The sequence below is a fragment of the Copadichromis virginalis genome, linkage group LG18 (assembly GCF_057382275.1).
Source record: "Copadichromis virginalis isolate Kocher_CV1m ecotype Utaka linkage group LG18, C_Virginalis_male_GT1.1, whole genome shotgun sequence".
NCBI lineage: Eukaryota > Metazoa > Chordata > Actinopteri > Cichliformes > Cichlidae > Copadichromis > Copadichromis virginalis.
The window spans coordinates 6455620-6482529 of record NC_140635.1 but is presented as its reverse complement, the minus strand read 5'-3'; the positions used below and the strand labels follow the sequence as shown (position 1 = coordinate 6482529).

The window sequence follows — 26910 nt, the reverse complement described above, 5'->3', positions numbered from 1 at the left end:
CATTTTCATCAACATCTCATTAAATTTGCAACCTCCTAGTGAAGAAAGCAAAACATCTAAGGAGTCACACGTTGCTCTCAGAAGCTCAGTGATACACGACCTCAACAAAAAGAAAAGTCAATATTGGATTTAATAACAGTTTAATAATTTCAGCACTTTGATGTTGTCGATGGACATAATACATTTATATCCTCAATATCTAAAATTGATATTGAGCTACAAAAAATGAAAAAGAAAAACAGACTGTAAAAGATTAAAATAGGATAGGATTAAAATGAAGCTAGTTTAATGGCTTTGTAGTTTTATTATTTACAGCACTTTTAACATGGAAAGCAAATGTCCTGCTTCGATTTTGTTTAGTTGTTTTACTGCAGTCGTACTCGTTACCACTTTTATATTGAAATACTTTTGCTGGAGCTCTGCAAGTTTTACAAATATGAACCCTCCAGGAGTCTAAATCCATCGGAGCCAAAACTGAGTCTTGAACCTGAATATTTTATTAGGCTGGTTGTGCATTTGGTCTGTTTTCTGAAAATGTTTTGGGGCCAAAGAGGTTTTACTTTTTCAAATACTGAAGAAAAACTTGGAAAAACTTCAGGTAGAGATTGTGAGTAGGCAGCTTCATTTTAAGGAATGAATAATAAAATTAATTGATTAACAGCTGATGAAATGGGTTACCAGAATCACCATTTCCAATTCAGATCCAGTAAGGCTCTGATGAATAATAATTAAGTATTTGGCTTTTGGATAGTCAATGGACTAAATATCAAAAATATAAATTAATAAAAAATACAATCTTTACATTATTACTTTATTAAAGTACTCACAGTTGCATCCTTACTTCAAAAACTGTTAGAAAACTGTAAGTTCAAGCAGCCATTCTTATCTCTATGGCCAGACTCAGATGCATGCTGGGGCTAAAAATGAACACCAGCAGAAGCTTCTACACTACAAAAAATGTCTGTCTGTACAGATGGTTATGTATTAAATCGCTGCATCTGACTGAATTTAGACAGTTTACCGTATACGATACGTGAAGTGATAAAATGGCCTGTTTTCATAATATTACCACTTAATTCCTGATCACACCTCCAACGGGAGTAAATTAGACCCTCTTACTTAGATAACACTGTCTGATAACTCACTACTGTGTCAGTCTGTTGTTGTGACAGGGACTTTCTGCAGCGTAATAAAGCTGACCCCGGCGTTCAATGTTCTGGCTCTAAATGCGGCAATGCTGAAATGACAATCACAATGAAAATGTCAAGTCGGCGACCAAGCTGCGTCGTGCTGCTCAGTTTGCCCGCCCTTTTTCCTTTTATACCCGCTAATGTCAAGGTCACTTGCTTGAAAATAGCAAAAAGTCCACAGAGGTGGGTGGACTCCATCATCACTTCTTACTGAACTGTGGAGTATTGCGTCAATCCATGGAAACTGAGTGATACCGTGGGTGCTCTGGACTCCTCCAGTTCTAGTTTACAAAGGGTCCAATTCACCTTACTGGGTGACTTTGCAATGTATGAAAGTTACAGTGAAGGTGTTTATTATTATTATTACTTATTTAATCTAGCAAACATCTATTCCTGATTTTATGATCCAATGTCAGGAGAGTTAAAAAACTTGTTTCGGTCATAAATTTTAAAAAGAAAAGTGTACAAACATACATGGAAATATAGTTAATAATACAAAAAAGCCTGAACTCTAGGTTACCTTTTATTTTACATAATCTTTTTATAGTGTTCATCTACGAGCAGCTGTCACCTTTTTCCAGCATTCAAATAGTTCCCAGTCGTCAGATAAAACGAACACCCTGCTTCCTGAGAGTATTGAGATATCATTTCAGCTAATACACTTTCTTTTTGATGCAGAAAAATGTAGTGAGGGAGACAATGTCCTCAGCTAAACAATATCAGGCTCAGTCAGTGTTTTGTTGTTTCTTGCAAAGAGTATATGGCCAGCTCAGGCAATCAGAGTTGCCAATCACCAACACAACAGGCTCGCATTGTCTACGGCAGCAGCTTGACAGCAGCTATTGAGGCAGGTCAGACACACTGTGCATGAGAACAATGGCTGGAGGTGCAGTCACCGTAGCTTCTCCCCCATGAGAGCCTCGCTTCACATGACTCAGCTACGAGGAGCTTTTCAGTCTCTTTCAAACTCAAAGTGTGGCCAAACTGACAAACAGCACCCCCACAGTGATGCCAGTAAATCATTTTAATGCCCAAGTTGATAGATGCGATGTGAACACGTAAATAAGGAGAAACACATCGTGTTAGTGTTGGGAAATGACCACTCAAAAGCTGGACACCTTTTCGTCTGGAGAAACGCAGCACAGTGAACACTAAACAACCATCTAAGTGAGAGCCGAGAGGCTCCTAAACATCTATGAAAGAGGCAAAGCAATAAATTGTATTTACTACCCAAAGGCAGTGAGGCAAAAAACCACACACTTCACAAAACTGTGTGCACCAGTGAAATGTGCAGAAGAGCTGAGATCCTTCTCCCCCTGTTTAGCTGCTGTCTGACCATAGTTACAGAGCCGTGATGAAAAAAGGTACAACTTTGCTTCTTTTTACCATTTGAAACAGTGAGACCATTATTGGGTTGACCTGCTGAGAATGCTTTTTTTGCAAAATGTTGTCCTGGAGACACCTACTGTTACAAGAACAATAACAAAGGCGCTTTTGAGTGCTCTGGCAAGTGTTTTGTGTCGGATACGGAAAGATTTTTTCGCAGCTTTGCAAGAGTCCCAAACAGTTCCAAGACTCTGCAGGTCTGCAGCAGATGCTGTTGTTGTTTGACTCGTGAATATTAGCTCAACAGCCAACACTGCCAACTTATAAATGGTAAATGGATGTTTCATCCACCCAATTTTCACACAAAAGCGCTTTTTTTCTACATCTTAGTGCTTTCTATCACACATTAACACTCTAATGATGAACACAGTATCTTGCCAAAGGACACTTGCAGACTGGAGCAGCCAGGAATTGAATCACCAAACCATCCAATTGTTAAATATCCTGCTCTACCTCCTGAACCATAGTCAACCCTTCTCATGTAGAGTCATGCTTCGCCATGTGAGCATCACATTTGAAAACACTTTACAGTCCATCACAGCTCCCTCAGACACCATGAGACATCAGAGGAACAGTGCTCTGCTGGCTTATCATAATAGCAATAATAATGTATACTTTATTGATCCCCGTGGGGAAATTCCTCCCAGCCCACTGAAGGAACAGTGGGCTGGGAGGTCAGTTCCTTCATCATAATTACGCAAATTCTCACGATCAAAATACAAACAGTAATTATACAATTTTAAAAAATCTTGTCTATGGTCTTCAGTTTGTGATTCTAAAGCTGGTTAACAGAAAAACAGGAGAATGCAACTTCCCTGAAGGACGTGAACTGGACTTTGACTTTGACCCGATTTTCACCAAAATTAAATCACTTCGAGCTGTTTTCAGTTTCATCATTTTTTACTTTTAAATTTTAGATATCAACAAAACAAGAAAAATAACCTTTATCATATTCTATCTTCACGCACAAGACCCCACACCCACCACTGCCTCACCCTCTGCACTGAGCTTGAGCTCTACCATCTGTATCTACCATCCCATAAAAATTAAACATGATATCTTAAAAACGACCAACGTTATACTGCTGACAAACAGATAACTAAACCGATTACATACATAAATATGCTTAGGGGCTACCAAAGAATGGGACAAGCACTAAAGGGTCAGGGCCCATTCCCACGCCATACAAGACCCACTCATGAAGTAAAACAAATGTAAAGCTAAGCTCAAAATAAAGGCAAAATTTGTACTTTATATTCTACAATTGAGGACACAAACGTCTTTCAGTACAATAGTAAATTAGCTGTTAGTATCGTAATTTTGCCACGTAACCAAAAAAAGGACATTTCTTTGTCTGAGTCAGAGAAAGTTGCCTACCAAGGACTGAAAACTACAAGAGTGGCGATTGAGGATTTAGCTGCAAGCCTGTTCTGATGTGCGTTCATCTGCCGCTTAAATCATGCTGCACAGTTTTAGCTGGCACAGGCTCCAGCCAATATCTCCTTATCAGGCATGAAAACATACATATTTATCTAATAAAAAGGCAAAAACAAATTGGGCACATAAGCCACCAACGTTACATCATTTTGACAGAGCAAGTCATCGGGTCAAAAAAAACAAGGTTTCCTGCTTTAGATTGAATTAACCTTAAAATAGAAAAAGAAACATGATGCAGTTTATTTATTGTATACAGCCATCAACATGTTTTTACTTGTAAAGCTGCCATTTCCCTCCATCACTTCTTTGAGACCCAATTTACATGTTGCAGATGACACATGACGGATGTTACTGGAGGCAGTCACAACAACACAGACGGAGAGCCCGCCTGAGCTCAGCTAAATATAAAATCCACCGTGGACATAATGATTTTCTCACCACAGGAGACACACGCTTTGTCTTTCACTCCCTCCTGTTTTGTCAGAATAAGATTACGGAGCGCATTTTTAAAAGGACAGGAAATGACCAAGCGAATAAATCTCACACACACACACACCCTGCCGGTCAGCTGGGCACGCACCTGTACCTCCTAACAGACCATTCACATGCTTAATGACATCATAACATATATTATTCCATTCTGTTATCTCTGCTGGCTCTGTCTGTGCCTTAAATCCTGCAGAGCTGTTGATAAGGGAAGCCTGTTCTGCACAGCTGATAGCTTCCCAGTAAACCGATGCATCCTGATGATCGCTGGTTACAGAAAACAAAAGGCTGGCCATAGAGATCTAGAATGAACTCTGCAGGGTAACGTGGTTATCTTCCCACCAGACCCAGTTAAGTATGAGATAAAAACGTTTCCAGGATTCAAAAAGACATTTTCTGTGACCGGCTTTCAGGTTTTGGGCTTCTTTTTTTAAATTCTAGGTTGATTCTCAGCAGGGGTGTCTTTCCTCTCGTAGCCAGAGAGGCAGCAAGGGAAAGAGTAAGGCAGCTGTGACTGTGTGTAATTATAAAACACAACACTTGATTCTAAAGAGGGCAGCATGAATTTTCTAATAATGCACACATTGACACCGTGTTTGCATAATGTGAATAGTAAGCCAACATTTGAAAAGTTGTTATGGACAACAGTGTTGTTCAGGGGCCTTCTGACTACTACAAAGTCCAGGTGTTTTCTTAATCTGAGCACAAACTCCAGGTTTAAAAAGATAAATTACACACGTAAATACAGAAAACTGCATTTCCATCAACGGCCTCTTGATGCTGACCCCAGAAGTGAGTTAATCGTCACAAGTACTCATCTTAAAATACACAACTTCAAAGCAGAAATAAACATGTTTATCACCTGGAATAAAGAAAATTGCTTGGTGTCTATTGCTAATTCCCTCCCAGGGAGTTGAATATGTATCTAACTCAATCATGTAATATCAGACATACTTTATATCTAAAATCATAACGCATAATTGAGTGATAAGTGGTGCAACAGAACACTTGTTCTCATTTCTCTCATATTAATCTGATATTTTGTTTTTCACCAGCTTAAATCTCATTTAATATCACGGTGACTCACAGATCAACATTTCTAACCAGCTAGCTAAAGGCTAATAAATTTTCAAGGGTTGAAAGTTCAAATGTTTCAGAGCATTTTGCAGAACAAAAAGACATCAAAAACACAATGGGTTTTTTCATAATCACTCACCAATTTAAAAAATGCCATTCAAAGAATATAGGTGTAATTTAGTTGATGATAGGAATAGCAAAATTTGCCATAGAGCTCTGAGTAGTTATCATAAAAGATGCATCAGAAATACTAATTTTTAAAAATTTTGGTGTTTAACAAGTTCAGTATACCCAGGGCATCTCTCTGTTATCTAGATTTACTTACCCTAACACTGGCTGTAAGGCCAAGCTTTACATGATGCTGATTACTATCTTGCTAAGCTAACTCAGCTAACTCAAGGTTTCTCCTCTACGTTCGCATGAAAAGAGTAGTGTTGGCAGCATCTGACCAATCACAAGTCTTGATATGTACAGTGGCAACAGAGTGGCTGATTTTTCAAAGGAAGATGAAGCTGTACTATTAAACTGTATATTAATTAAGTATTACTTAATTGTATTGTTATTATTACAAACAATCATGGAACAAAGTTGCATTTAAAAATCTATATTCAATACTGATGTTCAACAGGAAAAACAAAGACATTAGATTTGACACAGACATTTAACAGAATATTGATTTGTCAGTAACCAAGGATTTCTTATCTGCTGATTTCTAATCTGGAGATATGAAAAATCACTCTGGTTCGCAGCATAAGTTACCAAGGCGATCTCCACCACTTTTGTAGAACTGAAAATCCAGGCTTAACCCTGAAGTTAGCTGGATAAGATGAAACCTCTGGACATATTTTCTCTCCTCCCAAGCATCAGAAACCATCTGTAGTGCCTTTTCATGTATACTGCAATCGATATGTGTTTAGTTGTACTTAGATAAAGCTTGCTTACCGTTGACGCAGATCTCATACGGTGAACACAGCTCGTTCTCGAAAAGGCAACCTGTTAACAGAGAAAGATACAAACAACAACTACTTAGCAGGTTCACATGGAACTAGTTTACACAGATGTTTGCAATATTACCTCTTTTGGGTATTCTCAGTCGAATACTATTTTTCCACAAATTTCTTTCTCGAAACTTTTCATGCAAATCTACTTGCATGCAAATTCCAAAAGACAACATCTGTTTGAAACAGCTCTTTAATTCTGGCTTTACTGGAGTAACTGAGATATGTGCACCTCTCAATTACTGTTCTATTTTAAGACCGCAAAGTGAGAATAAGTGACTTATTAAGACGTCATCCCTTGGGGAGTTTTATATATTGCTACATTTGTCAGCCGTGGGCAGCAAAAGCCTGCAGTTATCCAGAGTTAACTCCGGGGCGAGGGGGGAACAGGATGATGCATCGAACCAGCTCCTTCACTGCTCCGCTGGGAAAGGAGAAGAGGCAGCTATATTTTATTCTATCCACTTGCAGGAGATCTGGCAGCATACAGGATACTGTTACACTTGATGTCTCTGTGCCTGCCCGTCTCTGTCCTGCAATCTTGAAATAGCTGTGTAACATAATGTTCTGCAAACACTAACAGGATTTACAGTATTATACATTAGCAGTGTTGATTAGTTGGGCAGCAGTTGGCTCGGTGCTCTCCACGGAGCTCAATAAGAATGGAGCGAGATATTGCTTTAAGGTTTTTAATCAGTCTTCTCTGTCTGCAAACATCTGACTCAGATTCTGGTGATAAAAATATGAAAACTATCTGTGTGTATGTTGTTAAAAGAAACCTTAACCTAAAGCATCACAGAGGAAAAACAAAGTGCTGCAGAGGATTGAGTGGATCTGTTTAGTAGAAGCAGGTGTAAGCCATGTGCATTAAGTCTGCTTCCTGAAACGGCTTGACAATAAAAGCCTTCTACCGAGAAAACCTGAGAGTGTCTGATTGTTGCAAACAACAAAAGTCAGCGAGGTTAACCACACTGTAACTGTAAATCTACCACTATCCTCTACCCCCCACAGCTATAATAAATATTAGCACTACTCCTACTACATAGCACTGCACAAAACCGCAGCTCAGAAATCAGAAGTTAGACTACAGACCGTACTGCCCACGTTTCTCCAGATGATGACTTTTGGTTTTAAACTTGCACCTGCAATGTTGCTCTATTTTTTTGCAGGTGCAGCTTTGCTCCATCCACAGTGTCACACACAGATCGCGGGACATTTGGTCACCTTTTCACGATTATGGTTCAACAAACCACAATTCCCCAAATTATTCCCAATGCATATACAAGAAGCGTTCATTTTATATTAAGAATAGCCTAAAAAACGTAATTACAGATTTGACAAGAAGTGTGTGACTGTATATCTGTGTTCATTTACAACTCAGTTTTGCTATAAAAAGTAATAACTTTTTATCCAAAATGAACATTATACATTATAAAGGAACATTACAAAAGGAAAACACCCTTGAAAAGTTAGTGTAGATGTTGCACAATTTGTCCACCGGAGGGCGCTGTGCAATCTCCCTGTTGGCAAGACGTGTTTCAAATTTTACAAACAAGCAGCTGATGTGAGCAGAGTCAAGTAGAGCACAAACCAGTAATCCACCACTTATTATACCATTATAACAAGATTGTTCTTAAACAGACCTGTCATATCATCTTATTAAAAACTAATAAATAACTGCATATAATATATGCTTTGTGAATCTGATTTCTAAATCACCAAATATCAACATCAGTCTAAAAAACCTTAAATTTGTCAAGCATATTTATGAGATAAAATCTATAGAGATTTTTCTACTGACAAATGTTCTCTAAACTAGCTAGCTCATAATTAAGCTAACATGATATTAAGTGCTATAAACACACTACATAACACATTTCAGTAGGTCAAACCAGAAAAACAAAGGTTCAAAAATCCCCTCGTGTTGACTTTTATTATTTCCAGTTGACTCATTTTCAAACAGAAGCAAACTTCTAAAATATTACATGAACTTGCACGACGTGGGACGCTAAACTTACTGTATTACTGTACTGTATCTGTCAAGTGGAAAATGGCATGTATCACTGCAATGTGCTGCATAAATGTGTGGGGAACATCTAAAAGCAGCATAAATACCAGAAGCCTAATTTTTCTGTGCCAAATGCTGCGTCATAACAAGACTGTAAATGTCTGAAATATAACTTTTGTTAACAAAAATCTGTTTACATGCGAAAAGTTTACTTAGAGAAGAAATGCACAACAACTTATTTGCTGTTTTGAAGTGAAAATAAATCAAGGACCCTTTCGGAGTTCCAGCTCACTTCTTTTTACCCATGATGCAGTTTGTGTCTGATGGAGACATAACAGAGCAAAGCCATTTGCCATAAGCTTGAGTCTTGTTTTCCGGATATTTTTTATGTTTCTGTTTTTTTGTAATTAAAAGGAGAATCGCCCACAGCTGTATTTGTTTACATCTCTGCGGAAAAAAAGATGAATAAATCACAGCAGTTTCCAGCAGAGGAAACCTTGTTAAAAGCCAAGACACGTAAGAAAGAAATGCTGTTTACAAAGAGCCCGAGTTTCATTACGGCAGCTTTGAGGCGTTCGTGCAGCATTTGGACCACTTTCTGCATAAAAAGCATAAAAAGAACAAAAAAATATGCAAGCAAGTAAATGGATACAAAGATGCTAACAAATAGCAGGGAATTACAATGTTGGAAAACCAAACGCTGTACAGATGAGCTTTTTCTGGGTTTTTGGTTGATTTTTGTGTCACTGTTTTTTTTGTGTGTGCGTAGGGGGGGGGGGGGGGGGGGGGGTGTCAGAGTAGATCTCACATGTTTAAAACTATGTGAACGCACCAAACCTCTAAATTCTTTATACTTTGGTTCACACTTTCTCCAGGGTCTCTTTCTTTGGACATTGGCTACTTTCACACTTTTTACACTGTATTATGTGCACTGTGTCCTTACATTTCTGGGGAAAGTATAGGACAAAAGTTCCAGGCCTAAACTGTCTAACTGTCTACAGCCAATTAACATTATCTAAAAGAAATGTCCTTAAGAAAAAATTAGCAAAGACCTACAACAGGACCTGAGAAGCGCATTCTCGCTTCAGCTAATCTCATCCGAAATGGTCTCAATGCAATATTAGCTCTCAAAAAGATGTTGTTAAGGAAGGGAACTAAGGAGAAAAGGCTGAGGTATGCCAAACTGCACATGAACTGGCCTTAAAATCAGTGGCAACGGGTCGTGAAGGAGTAATGAACTCAAATATAAGATTTTTGGGTCAAATTGTTCTTAATGTACAGAGGCTGGAGAGAGAGGTGAGTGTCTACAGCTGTCTGTAAAGCACAGTGGAGGCTGTGTCATGGTTTGAACTAACAATGTTTGCAAACACTGCCAATGCAGTAAAAGCACACATAAACAGAAATGCACAAAAAGTCATTTGTCCTTTTCTTTGATCCAAACTTCACTGTTCTACAAAAACCTCCTTTACAAGCTGGAGTTCGTTTATGTATGTTTAAAAGATATTAAGTATTGTCAAACAGGGTACAAACACTATGATGATGATTCTTTTGATAATTATTGCTAATTCATTAATGTCTAAACTATACATTTTAAATATGACAGAGTCAATGTAAATGTCCACAATAAACTTCATTGTGCTTCCAAAAGAAGACACTAAGATAAAACAAATAAAATCAAAAGTAAGGAAATATAAACATTTTTCCCATTTCACTCCCAAGTAAAAGGCTTCTCCAGTCAGTCGGAGGGTGATGATAAAGAAGATGACTCTGCATGCTCCTTTTGGACTTTTGCTGCCACCCCAAGTTTCTTCTCTCTGGTTTCCTCCCTCTTTAGCAGCCGAGTGTGAAATAGGTTGCAGCATCGCGCTGTGGACCGAAGCCAAGGCGGCCACACGGGAGGAACAGAATTTCAATCAGCTTCACCCTGTGAGCAAAGACCAGTGTCCAGGCTGTGGCCTTTAATGCCTCCTGACAGGGCCATTTTAAAAAAAGAAGAAAAAAAAAAACACTACATGTCCCACAATGCCATATGTCTGTTTGTATAAGAGACCTGTTGATCTTGAGGGAAAGGGGCTAGGGCCAGAGAGTTAACTCAGCGCATTCATTAGAAAGATACTTGGATAAAACGTTGCATTGGCAGATGGATGGATGGTATTTTTTCTATATATATTCAAAGCAGATGCACCCATAAAACCTTTAAATACACTTTACTAGCAGCTAAACTTTATGCATTGGAGCGAGGCGTGTTCTTTTCAAACTCCCGAATTGACTATGTGCAATTATTGCCCTCTGTCTCTTTAACAGCAGACAACTCGCAGCATTTCCTTCAACCTTCTCCTTTAATGTTCTGTTTTCCACCACACAATGTTATCTGTGCAGCAGTGTTTACATCTCCGGACAGCAGATAAAAGTGGAGGCTGCAAGACGCAGCCTTTTAAAAGCTTTCCCCGCCTTAGTACTGTTATTTTTAGTCTGTCTAAAGGCTGACTCACTTTTAGGTTTTTCCCATAGCTGATAAAAAAGGGGCTTCCTTCGTGGCAGCCTGTGTGTTGTCTACCTACACTGTATATATGTGTAAGTGGCACATGCATCCTGTAGTGTACTATGGCTTCCTTTTCTCTCTTTGTTTTTTCAGCCCATTTTGTCTGGGCTTCAGCTCTGAGAGAAAAGATCAATCACAACATGCCTGACATGACTTCTAACAATTTAGACAGACACAAAAAGAAGGTTTTGGAAGGAAAGACAGTATTGGATTTTTTTTTGTAATCATTATTATTTTGTTGCAGCAAAGAAGGGAAATCCATTTCCCAATTTGGAGGTGTGCACAAACACCCCTTCTTAAATTGGAAGTAATCTCTCTTCATCATCCCCGCCTCGGTCTCCTACAGTCACAAAACAACTCCCTCCGTCCCCTTCCCTCTCCTCCTATTATCCTTTTCATCCACATCCACCTCTATCCATCTCTTCCACAGACTTTTCAAAGCCACAGCATTGATCCATAGTTGAATGAAGCAGCAAAGCACTGCTTTACTGTCGCTCTTCATTACATCTGGAGTGCACCGTGCAGAATGTGGAGTTTTAATTTTTCCAAGAACCAAATGTGCATTTTTTGTGCAGGCACATTGAATCATTTAGTCTTCTATTGTTATTTTGGTTAAGCTTGAATGGCATTCAAAAAGACTTTACTTAGAGGTAAAACAGAACATAGAAACACCTGAAATGTTGGATCTAAAACTTTAATGCACAGGAAAGCTCAGGGCACATTGTTGGATGGTATAAATAAATCTTTCAGGGAACACTGAACAAAGTTTTACTTGTTAAACTTTATCTGCTAGAACTTCTTTTCATATTCAGCTAAATTGCAGCAGAGACTGTATATGTAAAACACAGACAGGTGCCATCTGCATTATACAGTAAGTCAAAGTATCCTCAGTTCTAATGATGCACGGCTTTAAGCCTTAATTCAGTTTAAATGGTCCCGATGAATCATGATACCATATAGCACTATCGTAGCCTAGCGTTAGCGCTTCATTATCTCTACTTGATCTCTACCTTAAAAGAAAACTTGCCTGCCAACTTTCCAACATAGCATTTTCATATGACTGTAGCACACTGCAAAAATGTGTTATTGGAGTTTAAAAAGGGCATTTACAGGATTTTGTATTGCTTTGTACAGTAGCACTGCTATTAGCATTAGCCATGTTGCTAACCACTGGTAGCTACTTCAAGCTATGTTCCTGGAAAAGTTTTAAAAAAATCATACGGCTAGCTAGCATAAAAAGCAATAATCATTGAGAGATAAGCAAAGAATATGTTCATGAATACTCCTCTTCAACCTCTTGTTTTGTAGCACTTGCTGATATTCTTTCTGGTAAGTACAAATTCCTTAAGATTTAAAGTGTAGTAAACCAGAACTATCAATCAAATGTTCAGGCGACAACTTTCAAATTCAACAACATAAATTACATTTAGCAGTTGCCAAAAGCTGTACTGCGATTTGTATAAATATGATTACACATGTAAGCGGTGTGATATTGAAGGTACATGTAACCTCTAATCACTGCTATACACTAAGCAAACATACATGTAACTGATGACTCCCTCCTCTCTATTGTGTTTAGCATGTACATCAGTGATGGAAAAAAACGACACATTTACTCAGTGTGGAAACTGTTGGAAGACATAAATATCCAGGAACTGACTGGGTGCACTCTAGTGAATCCAAGCATCATTGCACGCAGGAAGAACAACAAACCCTGCAGGGCCAAGCAGACACAATTCACTGAGATAACACTGAGAATAGATTCAGTTTCACCTGCACTGTGACAAAAAAGCAAAACGGGGAGATATTAGTCAACACAGCCAGAAACAGCAATCTGTAGCAGGCAGGGATTAAGAAGAAGCAGGGCAGCAGTGAGTGTGGCAGGCTCTTCATCACACCTTCAGTTTCTGCACTGACTCCAGAAGACTCCAGATTACTTGATATATTGATTAATGGCAAGTCATTCTGGCAAATCCTTGAAGCAAATGAAACACCAGCCAGACTTCACCACATGATGATGTCAGATTTATAATCACTCATTTTATTCTTCCCAAACATCATCCAAAAAACAACATTAGCATATTTAATAATGAAAGAAGGACAGTGAAATAAAAAAAATAGGACTTTATTATAAAGCCAGTATGGATCTGCCAAATACCTACAGTTAAAGTAAACCACCTCAGTAGCTCTGCAGGCCTGGCCCGACCCAACCAACCTATCAGCACAAATGAAAAGTTAATGAGCGTTGCCATGGTGACAGTCACACCAGGTGAACAAGCGATGACCTTCTCCACATCCAGGTTAATGATTAAGAAGAATGACATCTCAGCATAGTCACTAGTTGGAATCCCAGGAGGGAAAATCTGACTCACAAAGAGCCTTTACAACAAAAACTCACTGTGACCAGCACAAGATACATGAACATAAATGATAGATTAATAAGATGATAGAAGCTGATTGGTCTACCAATAACATTTATGACAACATAGTAATTATTTGAACTGTTTAATTACCCAAAAAGCAGCTGCATTATTTTTGGTTTGGGCCTTTGATCGGACAAAATAGGAACAATGGATACCTGAGTTTTTCTGATTAAAAAAAATGTTTTTGTTTATTTGGTTTTGTGTTATTGATTACCAAGTTTCTCAGGGATCATTCATCTATGATACAAGTTCAAAATTGAAGTAAATGGCCCACATTTTATATCCAGTAGAAATGATACAATATTTTAACAGGATGATGTCCCATTCCATCAAAAGAAATCGAAGACTCATTCTATATCTTGTTCAACCGATCTCTACTTCAAAGCCAAAACACAAAATAGATAAAAGTGAAACCCAAAAAGTGGCGATCCAAGCGGTATGTCTGGGCACGGTTCCCACACAAGAGCTTCCACTTCATCACTGAGCACAGATGATTCCAGCTAAGGGGGCATAAGAGAAACTATCAGCAGTGATGGATGATGTTTGGTAGAATACTGTGGTAGGATTGCAGCATCTTGCTGCTGCCTCTGCAAGGCAAAAATATTTCACTTAAGTTATTCAGTCTCTGAACTTTAAAACTAGAATTTTTTAAGTTTCTAGTGTGTGTGAGACCGAGGTGTATGCAAAGAAAGTGAAGATTTGGGTTATTTTGATGGAGAAAGAAAATGAGGCATCGTCTTTGAATATCTGATACTTTAAATAATAAGCAAGTATGTCCAGCCAGGTGTTTGAAGACAAGCACAAATGTCATTTGACTCACTTGTATTCATTAAAAACACAATCGGAAAAGGCAGAATGAGCTAACTGCTTCATTACATCATTACACACTGTAAAGGTGGTAATAATTAGTGTAAACATTAACTATGCAGCTTAGTATTTGATATTTACTGTAGGAGTTTAGCTTTGCCTTTCTCAGGCCAAGCTAAATATTACTCAGGTTTAGGATTACAAGCTAAACTGCCCAAAATGAATGAATAACATGAAGGGCAATAAGAACATTACTGTAGTTTTCATTGCTTGCCACATGAAAGAGTCTGCTAAAGATCATGCTTAAACAGCTTGTTGGCATTATGTTGAGGTTTTGGTTCAAAAGTTCAGAGAATAATAACTGAAACCAAACCTTCATTTTCAAGGCAAACGCTTCTCACCACCCACACTTTTTTCCATCGAACTCCTTCAGTGGCAAAAATCTTTCCTAATCTACTCTTTGTCTGACCTTTTCCAACCATGGAAACCTGTCTTTATAAAAGCTATCTGTGTATTTCAAGACTTCTCACACACACACACACACACACACACACACACACACACACACTAAAGAAAAAACACACACACATGTGAGAAAAAGCGAGAGATTGCCCGTGCCTTTAAACAAACTGATCATCTTCCTCTGAGCAAAAGAGATTACAACATGATAAACTGCCTTAAAATTTTTAACAAGATCATTGTAAAGTCATTGCTGACTACTCGTGAATTTACTCCATCAATCCTGAAATGTTACATGAAATATTACAGCTGTAATGCAGCAACACAGGAGATGAGAGATACCGGGAAAGTATTGGGTCTTGATATCCCCTCTGCACCCTGGTGCTACCGGTCCCTGAAGGCATATTACAGAAACTTTTTAAATATCCAAAGAATATTATGTGCACAAGGTCAGTGTAAAGTCACTTTTGATTAGAAATTAAAATATACAGGTCCCATAAGGGATAATGAAACCCACTCCACTTTCAGGGTAATATAATCCATGTTTACAGTTTCAAGTTCTTTTATGAGGCGGGTTAAAAAAAAAGAGAACGTTATTAACTGAAATCCAGGAAACACTGTCTCTGTTTATAGATGCGACTCACTTTCTATACTTCCATTTTTGGACTTTTCACTTCAATCCTACATTTATCTGACAGATGGAGTATAGATTCAACATGAAACAAGTTAATGCTGCTTTCAAGTAACACCCCAAATTGTCATATAGCAGCGGTATACTCAGAAGTCATTCTTAACAAACACACATGTTCTCGAATGTAATATATTTGCTAAAACGTAGAGTCTGATTAGTGAGATCCCAGAATCTAAGATATCCCAATAAATTTAGGAGAAAGCAACCAATGAAATAGGTCGCGGCAGATGGCCCCGCCCCTCCCTGAGCCTGGTTCTGCTGGAGATTTCTTCCTGTTAAAGGGAGTTTTTCCTTCCCACTGTTGCCAAAGTGCTTGCTCATAGGGGATCATATGATTGTTTGGTTTTTTCTCTGTATGTATTATCATAGGGTCTACCTTACAATATAAAGCGCTTTGAGGCGACTGTTGTTGTGATTTGGAGCTATATAAATAAAATTGAATTGAAGGAAACAAAATGTAAAACAAATGATTAACTAAACGATCTTTTTTTTTTATATTTAATTGCCTTGTAGTATGATGGCCAGGCCCTAAGTAAGATAAATTCAGTTGTGCAATAACTGTCCAGGTACATAAGGAAAAATAAATCAATTCTGATACACAATATTATGTTCAGTTTCCCTTAAACAGTATTGCGATGGAAGCAGTTTAAGAGTAGACGGTTATTGTTGCCAGAGTGTGCCAGAAGCAAAGAAAAAGAAACTTACTTTCACTTTGTCTCCCTTGAGGTTTAATACATGTAACAAATGTCTTTTTTTTTTATTAAATTATACAGAAAACTAGATTTACTTGATATTTCGATGCAAAATATTAACAAAACAAAAGAGTAGATCTACTTATTGAGTACTAAAACTCATACAGAAACAGAAGCCTGTGCGGTGAACATAACCGAGCATTCATAAACTCCAGGCATTTCTCTGAGGACATGGTGGAGACCAAAGCCAGAGCTATAAGACAGTGACCAATGGGAGCAAAGCACTCAGGGATGCAAAAAACATAACTCCAGTGAAAAATATTGCAGCTCAACAACTCTGGATATCAAACTAGGTACATGTTTATGAGCATATTCCCAATATCAAAACCAGTCGTGAAAAAAACAAACAGCAAGTTCAAATCTTACATGTTTAATTTGCTTCCAGCTCCTGGAAATTGCTCTGCGCTGTGTGGCAACTGCAACTTTACACAAACAAGCCCAGGAATCATATTTCTCCAAGACAGTGACGGAAAAAGACTGAAACAAAGGGAGACCCATAGCATGCACCCAACTTCCTACTAACAATGCGATGGACCTTAATTTACAGATGATAATTATGACCACTAGCAAGAACCACCAGCTGACACTGATGACGCAAAGCGATGATTATTTCTTGTTTGCCCCATTTGGAACATTGCTACACCTGTCGGCTTGTTAATGCCACCGACTGCTCACTGATCAGTCAAATAGCGCAAAACCAGACGCAGGACATAAATCACGCCACCTACATTCTTGTGATGCAAATAAAACAGCATCCAGCTTCACAGTGCCGCTGGTGTTCAATGACTCTAAATGGTCCCTTTAAGTTGGAGACCTGTCAAGTAGCAAAATAATGTAAAGGTACAGTACAGCATTTTAAGGAAGAAATGTCAAAACAGCACCACAGGTCCCTACAAACGTGACAGCAGTAATAACAGGTGCTGCTAATATGAGTAAAACCCTCTCGTCTGATGTATTTCAGATTTGTTTATTCCTGCTCCTTCAAAAACATGAACGCTGAAATGGAGACTTTGTCTCTGCTGCTCGTCTCCACAGCTCCACGTGTCCTGTGGTTGCCATACTCTCTGTATGCTGGTTATGTAATCACAGGGAAAGAGGAGAAGGAGGAAGAGGAGGAGGGTCTTGGATACATAGATACACACACCTCCCTCTCAGCACCAGCTTCTTCCTGCTGTTCGTCCCGTACTCACCATCGTATACAGCAAATCTCTGTATCAGTCATGCTTGCAGGCTCCAGGTCTCAAGTCATTGGGGGAATATGAGCTATTTGACTCTATTTATAGACTCTACAGTGCAAGCGAGTGCGTGCACTCTTCTCCAGACACACGCACATGTTTAAATTTCCGATCAATAGCTGCCTCTGTCAGGAGCGCAGAGCTGGAAATTTGAGAGTGCATGTACGATCCCATTTTTCATTGCTTTGCAGTGATGTTATCACTGATGGCTGCTTTTGTTTACAAGCGGGTGTAAACAACCCAGAAGGGCCGTGTGTACGATCCCTCTTTCTAATTTCTACATTTTGAGTGTTGAATCATTAGCTTCAGTCTTTTTTAAAAATAAATATATTCTTAAAACAATATTTTAATAAGATCTGGTATTTTCTCTACATTAATTTAAATATTTAATTTGTGGCTGTTATAGTTTTTATTTTAGGTATTTTATGTATGATGCCCGAGACCAATTTTTAATATTTGAGGTTCTTTTTTGGGGTTTTTTACATTTCTTTCCTTTTTAAAAATGTAAATATATGTGCTAACCACGATTATTTTGCAGGAGTTTCTGGTTTGTGCATTCTTCAGATTATTCAATAGTTCCATTGCTGTCACAAAGACTTCAGGACTGGCAGATTTAGGCCTGTTTTCACAGTGTAAAAAAGCTCATTTAGCTGTGTACGCTTCACTGTGTCATGGTGTGTTGCTCTAGCAGATTTCCTGTGATGTTCCTGGGAGCTCTGGCACACTGACAGCGGATTATTGCGCTGGAAATGAATCGCAGGATCGCCGTGTTTGTTTTTCCTGCGCTCAGGTGAAGCTGCGGTGAATCAGCCTGCCGGTTCGTGGCAGTTCGCTGATACAATATTTACACAGACCACAACAGAAACAGTCTGCCCCCCAGGTCTCTCTCCAAAATGGCTCTGAGGATAACTCCACAGGGCGCGGACGGAGCTCCGCTCTGTTCATCACGGAGAAAATAATCACCCGTTAATTTACTCACCGAATCGCCTGTCAGCAGAAGCGGGGAAGGAGCTCAGGGAGGCGAGGAGGAGGAGATGGTGGAGGAAAGAGAAATGCAAAGGATCCATGTCTCGTCTGGGTTATTCTCTCAAGTGTTAAAAGGACATTTTTGGTTTGGTTCTTCTTCTTTCCCAGTCAGAGCGGCCCCTTCGCAGCCGGAGGAGCGGAGGAGACGGTGGATGGATGTTGGAGGAGAGGAGAGAGGATGCTGGGCGTTTCTGCTGCTGGAGGCTCGAGCTCTCGCAGCATCAAAACACAAGCACTCACACACTGTACTTCCGATAGACATTTTCCAAAATAAAAGCTCAAATTAAAATAATAATTATTAAAACTTTAGAAACACACACAGGGCGGATCTACTGCGGTGGCATGGGGTGCCACCTTAATTTGCATAGTGTTCTTTTTAAAAAAATAAGCTTTCATTAATACTTTAAAAGTAAGACTGAACCGACAGTGCAGTTTAATGACATTTTGTGTAAATTTAAGTATGTAATCAAATTGTTACATACTTAAAGTTACACAAAATGTCAGTAAACTGCACATATGTTTTTGTGAATGAAATGTTTAATTATGCTAGGGTTTAAGCCAATAAAAATTACAGGCAATGTTTCATGAAACGTGTATACTTACTGCATTTGATGCATTTTAACCATATATAGATTATATTACAGAATGTAACACCTGCATATGTGTAAAGAAGTGCCTTTTATTTTGCCACCCCGCCTGATTTACATGCCCCACACACACACACACACACACACACACACACACACACACACACACACACACACACACACACACACACACACACACACACAAACTACATGGAGATAGATAGATGGTCATCGCGCACATTTATCTCACCTTTTGCTTATATACAAATGCAGATGCAAACATAAACACTCTAACAGCTGTCTATATGCACATCGACCCTAGTGGAGGCATAGTAGACTGTCTGGAGTATTTAGGGAAAACATTTAAATTGATCAAATTGATCAAAATACTTTTTTATATATATATTTTTGATGATTTTGCTTTATATGTATACGCATAGACGTATTTAACCGTCACTGCAAGGTTCAAATTTTACGTCACAACCGTCTTTAAAGCTTTTATTTTGAAGGTTACATCGCTCTATATCCAGATTCAGTTTTTTTCTGACTTGATGATTTAACAAGGAACTCTGATTCAGCACTACCGCTGCCTTCAGGTGCTGTCGGAGATAATCCCGTTTTTGAGTAGAAGGCAGATGGGAAAAGGGACGTTATTTATATCTACCTACCGAGAAACGTCAGACTTGAAGAACCGGGGATAGACATGGGGGGGAAATGAGCCAAAGAACCTGAAATGTGTGATGTTGGGTGCACAAGAGAAACATTTTGGATGAGCATCTATGACTCCTCTTGATAAATTAACATTCTATTTAGGTCATGGAGTCATTTCCAAAAGAATTAGCAAGCCTCAGTCAATCTCAATCTATAATTTTCATTTCAGATGTGAAAGGAATTTGCCAAGTGAAGGGAACATGATTAAAATACTGCAAAAGTGTTTAATTTGCTTTTAAACTACACTTTTCTACATTGTTTTGAGAAGTGAAGTGCACCTTAGTTCAACGCAGTTTATTCACATAATGCCAACCCACACAATAATCACCTCAAGATGCTTTATACTGCAAAGGAAATACTCTTACATTACTACAGAGAAAACCCCAGCAATCACTCATTGTTCAAACCTACTGTTTGTCAGGAACAGCCAGTTTGAAGAAAGTTGGCATAAAAGCAGAGGAGCTAAAACAGCTTGCGTCAGACAGACAATGAAGAGGATGAGGGACTTTAAGCAGCGAAAAAAGCGACTCTACAAGGGCTCAGGAATAAATAAAATGGGCTAGAAATGATCCTGGTAGATCTCTTTTAAAGAACTATTGAATCTTCATCAACCATTTCTGTTTTATGTCACTCCATGGGAAGATTGGAGTGACTGGTTTTAACCAGTCAGAACTATCTGAAGAGATTAAAAGCTTCTCCTTTGCCACCTTGCTGCTCAGGTCATTTATGACAAACTTGATGAAATTAATTGTACTGTGTGTGTGTGTGTGTGTGTGTGTGTGTGTGTGTGTGTGTGTGTGTGTGTCAGCATATCTAGGAGCAATCAAAGTGGGTCAGAGTGCGATTCACACAGGTTTTTCCATCTAGAAGAGCAAATCAGTGCTTGCAGAGGCCTTATCAGTCTGTAGGTAAATACTGAAGCATCTCTGACGTTTACACTCAGGACAGGAACAAAATGGAGACACAAGCACACACAAATCACTGACTGATTCTGTCAAACTCTTTGACCTCCTACTTTGTGGTGTGTTCAGGGTCACATAGAGAAACGTATACAATCAGGATAGCTGTGTTAGTGCTGGAAAGGCTGGAAAATGCAGCACTTGTAAGTGCAGCATCTTTGAGCAGAAAGTAAATAATGTGATATCTTACCAGCCTAAATCCATTTTTGGATGATTAAACAAACAAATCATGCAATCCCTTCATTTTTCATTTTAATGACAGCAAAAACTTTCACACAGTCTGAACACATATTGCATAATTTTATTTTCTCCTTATAAAGAACAAATTCAGACAATCTTCTGCAGAACCTGAAAACCTTATAAAACTGAAAACCACAGAGAAGACGCCTATTTCAGCTTGTTGCTAACATGGATAATTGGAGCACCTTTCACTTAAAACATAATTTCCTCTCACACTGTAATTTTCATATTAAGACCTACTGAAAACAAACAACATAACACAGCCCATGCGCTTGCAAGAGCCTCATGGGACACAAAGACTATCACTGATAAATGCCATGTCGTAAGCAGCACTGATGGGTATGGTGTTTTTATGACACAGGCCCCATGACTTCACAGTGGGTTACACGGCAAATCTAAGAGCTTTGGATGATTCATTTTATAAACAGATGAAACAGAGCAAATTTTATCGTTTCTGTTTGTTCCCTGTAAAATAACAGGATGACATTTTTCTGTCCATTAAAAGGATTTTTTTAAAGGTGAAATTCACTCTTTTCTGCCATATGTAGAGTAACAAATGTAAGCTAAAGCAGCCTTTTTACACTCTGAGTTACACTGAACAGATATCGAAGTAGTGGATTATTATTTACATCTTGCACATGTTTAAGGAAAACATGGCTACAGATCTATTTCTGACCTCTGACAAACATTTAAGAATAAACCACAAGAACCTGTTTAAAATGTAAAATGAGTTACAAGACAAATAAAGCAAAACAGCATTCTCTAGTGTTTACTGAGAGCAATGCAGTGCAGGAGATTGGCACTTTATGTTGGGTGTGTGAAACTTTACTAAGTGAGCTTTACTATCCTGTATTACACTGTAGGAATTTACTCTATTGGTGACAGTTGATCTAAAATCCACAGTACACGTCAAACCTGAACCAAACTTTTGTCATTTTTGTGTCACAGTAACAGCTTGGTAATGACACAGTTCAATTTTACATGACAACAGTTATCAAACACACAGCAGGCTTCTGTGGTCAAAAGCATTTTAAATTACTCCCTACTGTAACTATGCTCTTCACCTCAAAACCTCATATCCATCCATCCGCTTTGGGGTCATGGGGGGCTGGAGCCTATCCCAGCTGTCTTGGGTGAGAGGCAGGGTACACCCTGGACAGGTCACAAGGCTAACACATAGACACAGACAACAATTCACTCTCCCATTCATACCTATGGGCAATTTAGTGTTTCCAATTAACCTACTCTCACTAACTGCATGTCTTTGGACTGTGGGAGGAAGCCAGAATACCTGGAGAAAACCAACACAAACACAGGAAGAACTTGCAAACTAAAGACCCTGGGCTGATGGTGGAATTGAACTCAGGACCTTCTTGCTGTGAGGTAACAGTGCAAAACCCTTTACCTCAGCGCTAATTTCTGTTAGACAAGTATCTACGGCAAGAAGAGCTGCAGTATTAAGACAGTTATACATTCAAACAATTGGTCTGTGCAGAACTGGCAAGTCGACAAATACTACACAGGCACATTTAAGATGGCACTGAAGATTCTTCTGTAATTGTGGGCTGTGAAATTGTGATTTTAAAAATAACCCGATACCAGATTTACTGGGTCAATTCTGGCCCCTGGGCCTCATGTTTGACATCCCTGACCTAGAGGACCCATCAGTACTGTGAGCACAAGGGAAATGGGTGAGCAATAAACCATTTGTACCTGATGTAGAGTTCAAGATTATTCATGTTAAAAAAGGTAGATCTGTTGGTTAATGTTGTATTTCTTCTAGCCAGATTTTGTTTATTTACAAGGCCTCATCTTTACCCATATTGAATCCCTACAGGTAATGAAAGTTTAAGTTATGCCAAAGGTCTCTATTCAAGCAAATGACCTCACCCCTGGATAATGATAAAAAGTGTCCTTTGTTTTAACCCTTGTTTTATATTTCCTAAGTACACCATTATTTTAACTGTTGTCTGTTATCTGTTGTTATTGTCCTTAGCTGTTAATGTTAATTGCATTGCACTTGCAATTTTTAGGTAATTTTTGCCTATAAAAATTAAAATCGCTAACACGTCCTGAATACTCCATTTGATATCTTATTAAAGGCAGATTCTATAATACATATAATATGTAATAATTTCCATCAATAGATTAGATATAAAGATGACTATTGTTTATTTTCTCATAATAAATTATTGTAAGGTTTACACAGAAATTCCTTAAAAGCTGCACACCCACTAGAGAAACACATCTATAGTCTTAAAAATGACAACAAAAAACACAGTCCTGTACAGCTTCATGCTGCTATAAGCCAGCCAAAGCTCTTTATTAATTTTAAAAGACATTTAGGAGACATTCAGGAACAAGGAAGCTGTTTTAGCAATTTGTTGCTTCTTTCCAAACATGTAAATATCTCTGGGTCATGTACATTTTAAGGCACGAGATAAATTAAGAAGACACAGAAGTGAAATCGCTTTTCAGCCCATATGGAATAGAAGAGAAAAAGAAAATTCCCATTCTCTCTAACAGCAAATGTAACACAAGTCTCAAAATACTAACATGTCATATACTATAGTTTACTTGTGAATTTTTCCCCTTGCATACAGAATATTTATAATTATGTTGCATGACACACACAAAAAAAGGAAAAGAAAAAAGTAAGGGTCATTTTCACCGGACACACACAATACATGTAAAACCAGCATTTAGTTATGTTATGTTACTTCCATATGGGAGAAGACAAACTTGACCCCAGAGGCACAGGTTTCAAATCTGATGCTTTACAGACAAGACGGGAAACATAAATAAAAAAAACATCAAGACATTAAAATGCAGTTAACATATATAAATGTAAAATACTTTGTCAATGCTTGATGTGAGCACAAGGCAAATATCCAGAAGTTATATTGTGAGAATCCAAGGTCAAACTACCCCAACTTTTATCAACAGAAAATCTGCTGTTCTTTGGCTGCGTCGGGTCACATACACAAAAGCTATGGTTGTTTTGCATTTCTTTCTGATATAAATCCCTTCGGATTGTGTGCTGTAAAGTCAAAACTGTATTTAAAAAGATATAGAAAAAAAACCACGGAAGATCACTTTCAACTCGTGTCTGTGCACCTTCCTTCAGATGGCATTCGGAGTTAAGACTTAAGTGGATTCATAAACAAACTGAACAGCTGATGCTAGTGGAAATATGAATGCTACCGCAACAACAACAAAACCTGCTCTGAGTGTTACGAATAAATTTTTAAAAGAAACATTTGTTTCACTGAAGAAAATCATGTTGCCAAATATTTTTAAAGCCACTATGTGTAGATGCCTTCCAATATGTAATCCCTGTGAAATCGGGTGACATAAATGAACACTAGCCAAAACATTTGTTGCAAAGAACTAGCATTAACAGAATTTCAGTTAAAGAAGAGCATCAGTGAAGTGAGAATGATGAATTACTTTATTATATCAATGCAGGAAAAACAAGACTTTTACTGCTTTTTATCAACACATAAAACAGGAAGTCAACAGGGGACAATAATAAATTAATAAGAAAAAAAAAAAATCCTGGGGCTACCACTGGCTTCTTCTCAAACCAGACAATTATATAATTTAAGGTTTCCTCATAAAGAATTTTTGGATTTTTCACTATAATGTTAAGCTTCTACCATAAAATGTAAATAAAAGTTTAAAAACAAAAAAACCCAAAATTGATTGTCATTATGTCTTTTTCCATACGACCAATGGAGACTGTCCGTGGACAATTTACACTTCTACACATAGTGGCTTTACGTACATGGAGGATGAGTGGGTGATCCTTAAAACACTTCTGTTAAAATACAGTTTTATGATAGAATAGTAACACATTTTGAGAAAAATAAAAAACCCTGTAAAACTTAAAACCAGCAACTGTCGAGATGAGTTAGCTTAGTTTAGCTTAGTCTTCTGATGAGCCTCCCTCTGCAACCAAAACATCTTAAACTTTCAAAACACGGCTTGTTAATTAGTTTTACCGATGTTCAGCTATCACTAATAAAAAAAAAGGGGTTCCTCTATGTGGTCTTTAGTCCCATCACACAACTTTGCTGTAAATAATTATTTTAGCCAGCTGTTAGTTTATTAATAAGGTTACTGATTTCAAAACACTAAATTATCTGTAAGGAAAGATAACGTATATAACACAGCACCTTATGGTACAATAAAAGATCATTTTGAGGTCATTTGGACCATTTCCATTCCCAGAGTGTCGAATAATGCCAGACCACCGATGTCTCGGGTATGCATTGAGATGTTTGGCATCTGTGCACTGACTCAACAGCCATGGCCAATAGTGAGAGTGAAATAGGTCTCACTCTACACTTTTTACAAATAGTTACTTGGTTTTGTTCAGCATTTTTTTTGTCCAGGTTTAATGGGCAAACCTGTAGTTGTGGTGACTAAACGTAACCCAAACAGTGAGGAAAGAAATCCCCCCAAAAGGACACACAAACTTTATTGTTAAAGTAAGCTAAGCTAGGCTAAGCTACGATAAGCTAAACTAGGCTAAGCTAAGCTAAGCTAAACATCTTCTTGCAGAGACCTGTGAGTAAAACATTTTCATCAAAATGTTAAACTATTCCATGAACTTTCAACACTATTTTTTTTACCACCTCTTATGGTTTAAAAAAATTGTACTTGTCTATAGATGAGTTTTGGCGATGTTTGCACTGAGTAAATATGATAATCAACAGATTTAAAAAAACAAACAAACAAAGAAAAAAAAAGTGCAATATTCATATTCAGTTTTTACAAAACAAACAGGTAACACTTAATAATGGCCTTATTTCAATGTAAACCCAGAAACATGCCACCAAATAAAACAACACACGTGTGTGCATATCATTATTTTTGCTTGGGTTTTGCGCACGCACACACACACACACACACACACACACACACACACACACACACACACACACACACACACACACACGTTATTACGGTGAAATAAAGCCAGTGTATTGCTGTGTTACCCAAAACCCCAACTGTGCTAAATAATAAAAATACTCCACTCTTTGGTGCGACTCTGTCCAGAATGTTTTTGCATTTAAAAAATAAAAATAAAATCAAATGAAATAAAATTATAAACAATCATTTGGCCAAGTAAGACACCACGACTCCTTCTCACTTCTACAATACACCCCTGTACTCTGATTTGTCCAGCATCACTGTACATTATTTACACACTTGTACACTATCATTCTTTGTGGAAAGACAACAAAAAAACAGTCACTTCTCTAAATATAGAATATAGGTTTCCATAGCACTACACAACGTAGTATAGTTCTCTACATGTATATACTCCCTTTAGCCAATCACTCACTTCTTAAAGGGAAGGTTTGCCTTGCGACTGATGTGATTAAATGAGTGTCAAAAGCTGCTTTTCTTAATCAGTTTGTTTCTTACAGTTAGAAATAATGAAAATTATTAGAAAACACATCGTACTGTAGAGATGGAAGTGAAGTGAATATAAAGTGGAAGTGTGGTGATATGATGACGATACTAATGATGGCGACTTAAAGTTGGTTGGACTTGGCCAGGCCATCTGAGCTCAGCTCATACCTGCAGGAGGGAAAAAGTAGTTTAGAGTTTGCTTCATAATCCATGAAATCTAGCTTTTTGCAACCTTTAACGTCACATCGCTTTCATTTATCTCCACTACAGGCACATTTGCCCTTTCTCCAACTGTTGTCCTTATACCAGTGATTTATAAACTACTGATGGATGTTTACTGTCATACAGCTTATTGAATGTTTGGCCTCAGGTCTGTGCCTTTTTTACAAAATCAATCTCACAATATTTAAGCAGAAAATTGACTAATCTTCTTTCACTTGAGAACTAAGTCTTCGCTAACTAGTGATGGATG

General features: G+C 38.1%; 2 protein-coding genes across 4 annotated transcripts in view; both read right to left on the bottom strand.

Moving 5' to 3' along the window:
• Window positions 1-18741, bottom strand: part of LOC146687138 (receptor-type tyrosine-protein phosphatase N2-like) — a 217768-nt gene extending 199027 nt beyond the window's left edge. Inside the window, exons 1-2 of the mRNA XM_085439918.1 lie at window positions 18471-18741; window positions 6519-6569 (exon numbers count right to left, since the gene is read on the bottom strand). Coding sequence (XP_085296044.1) covers window positions 6519-6569; window positions 18471-18558 — 139 coding nt within the window. The 5' untranslated portion in view covers window positions 18559-18741. The remainder of the gene's footprint in view (window positions 1-6518; window positions 6570-18470) is intronic.
• Window positions 18742-23295: 4554 nt separating this feature from the next.
• Window positions 23296-26910, bottom strand: part of esyt2a (extended synaptotagmin-like protein 2a) — a 51620-nt gene continuing 48005 nt past the window's right edge. For all 3 annotated transcript variants that reach the window (XM_085438446.1, XM_085438444.1, XM_085438445.1), the window contains one exon: window positions 23296-26606. In XM_085438446.1, coding sequence (XP_085294572.1) covers window positions 26561-26606 — 46 coding nt within the window. In that variant the 3' untranslated portion in view covers window positions 23296-26560. The remainder of the gene's footprint in view (window positions 26607-26910) is intronic.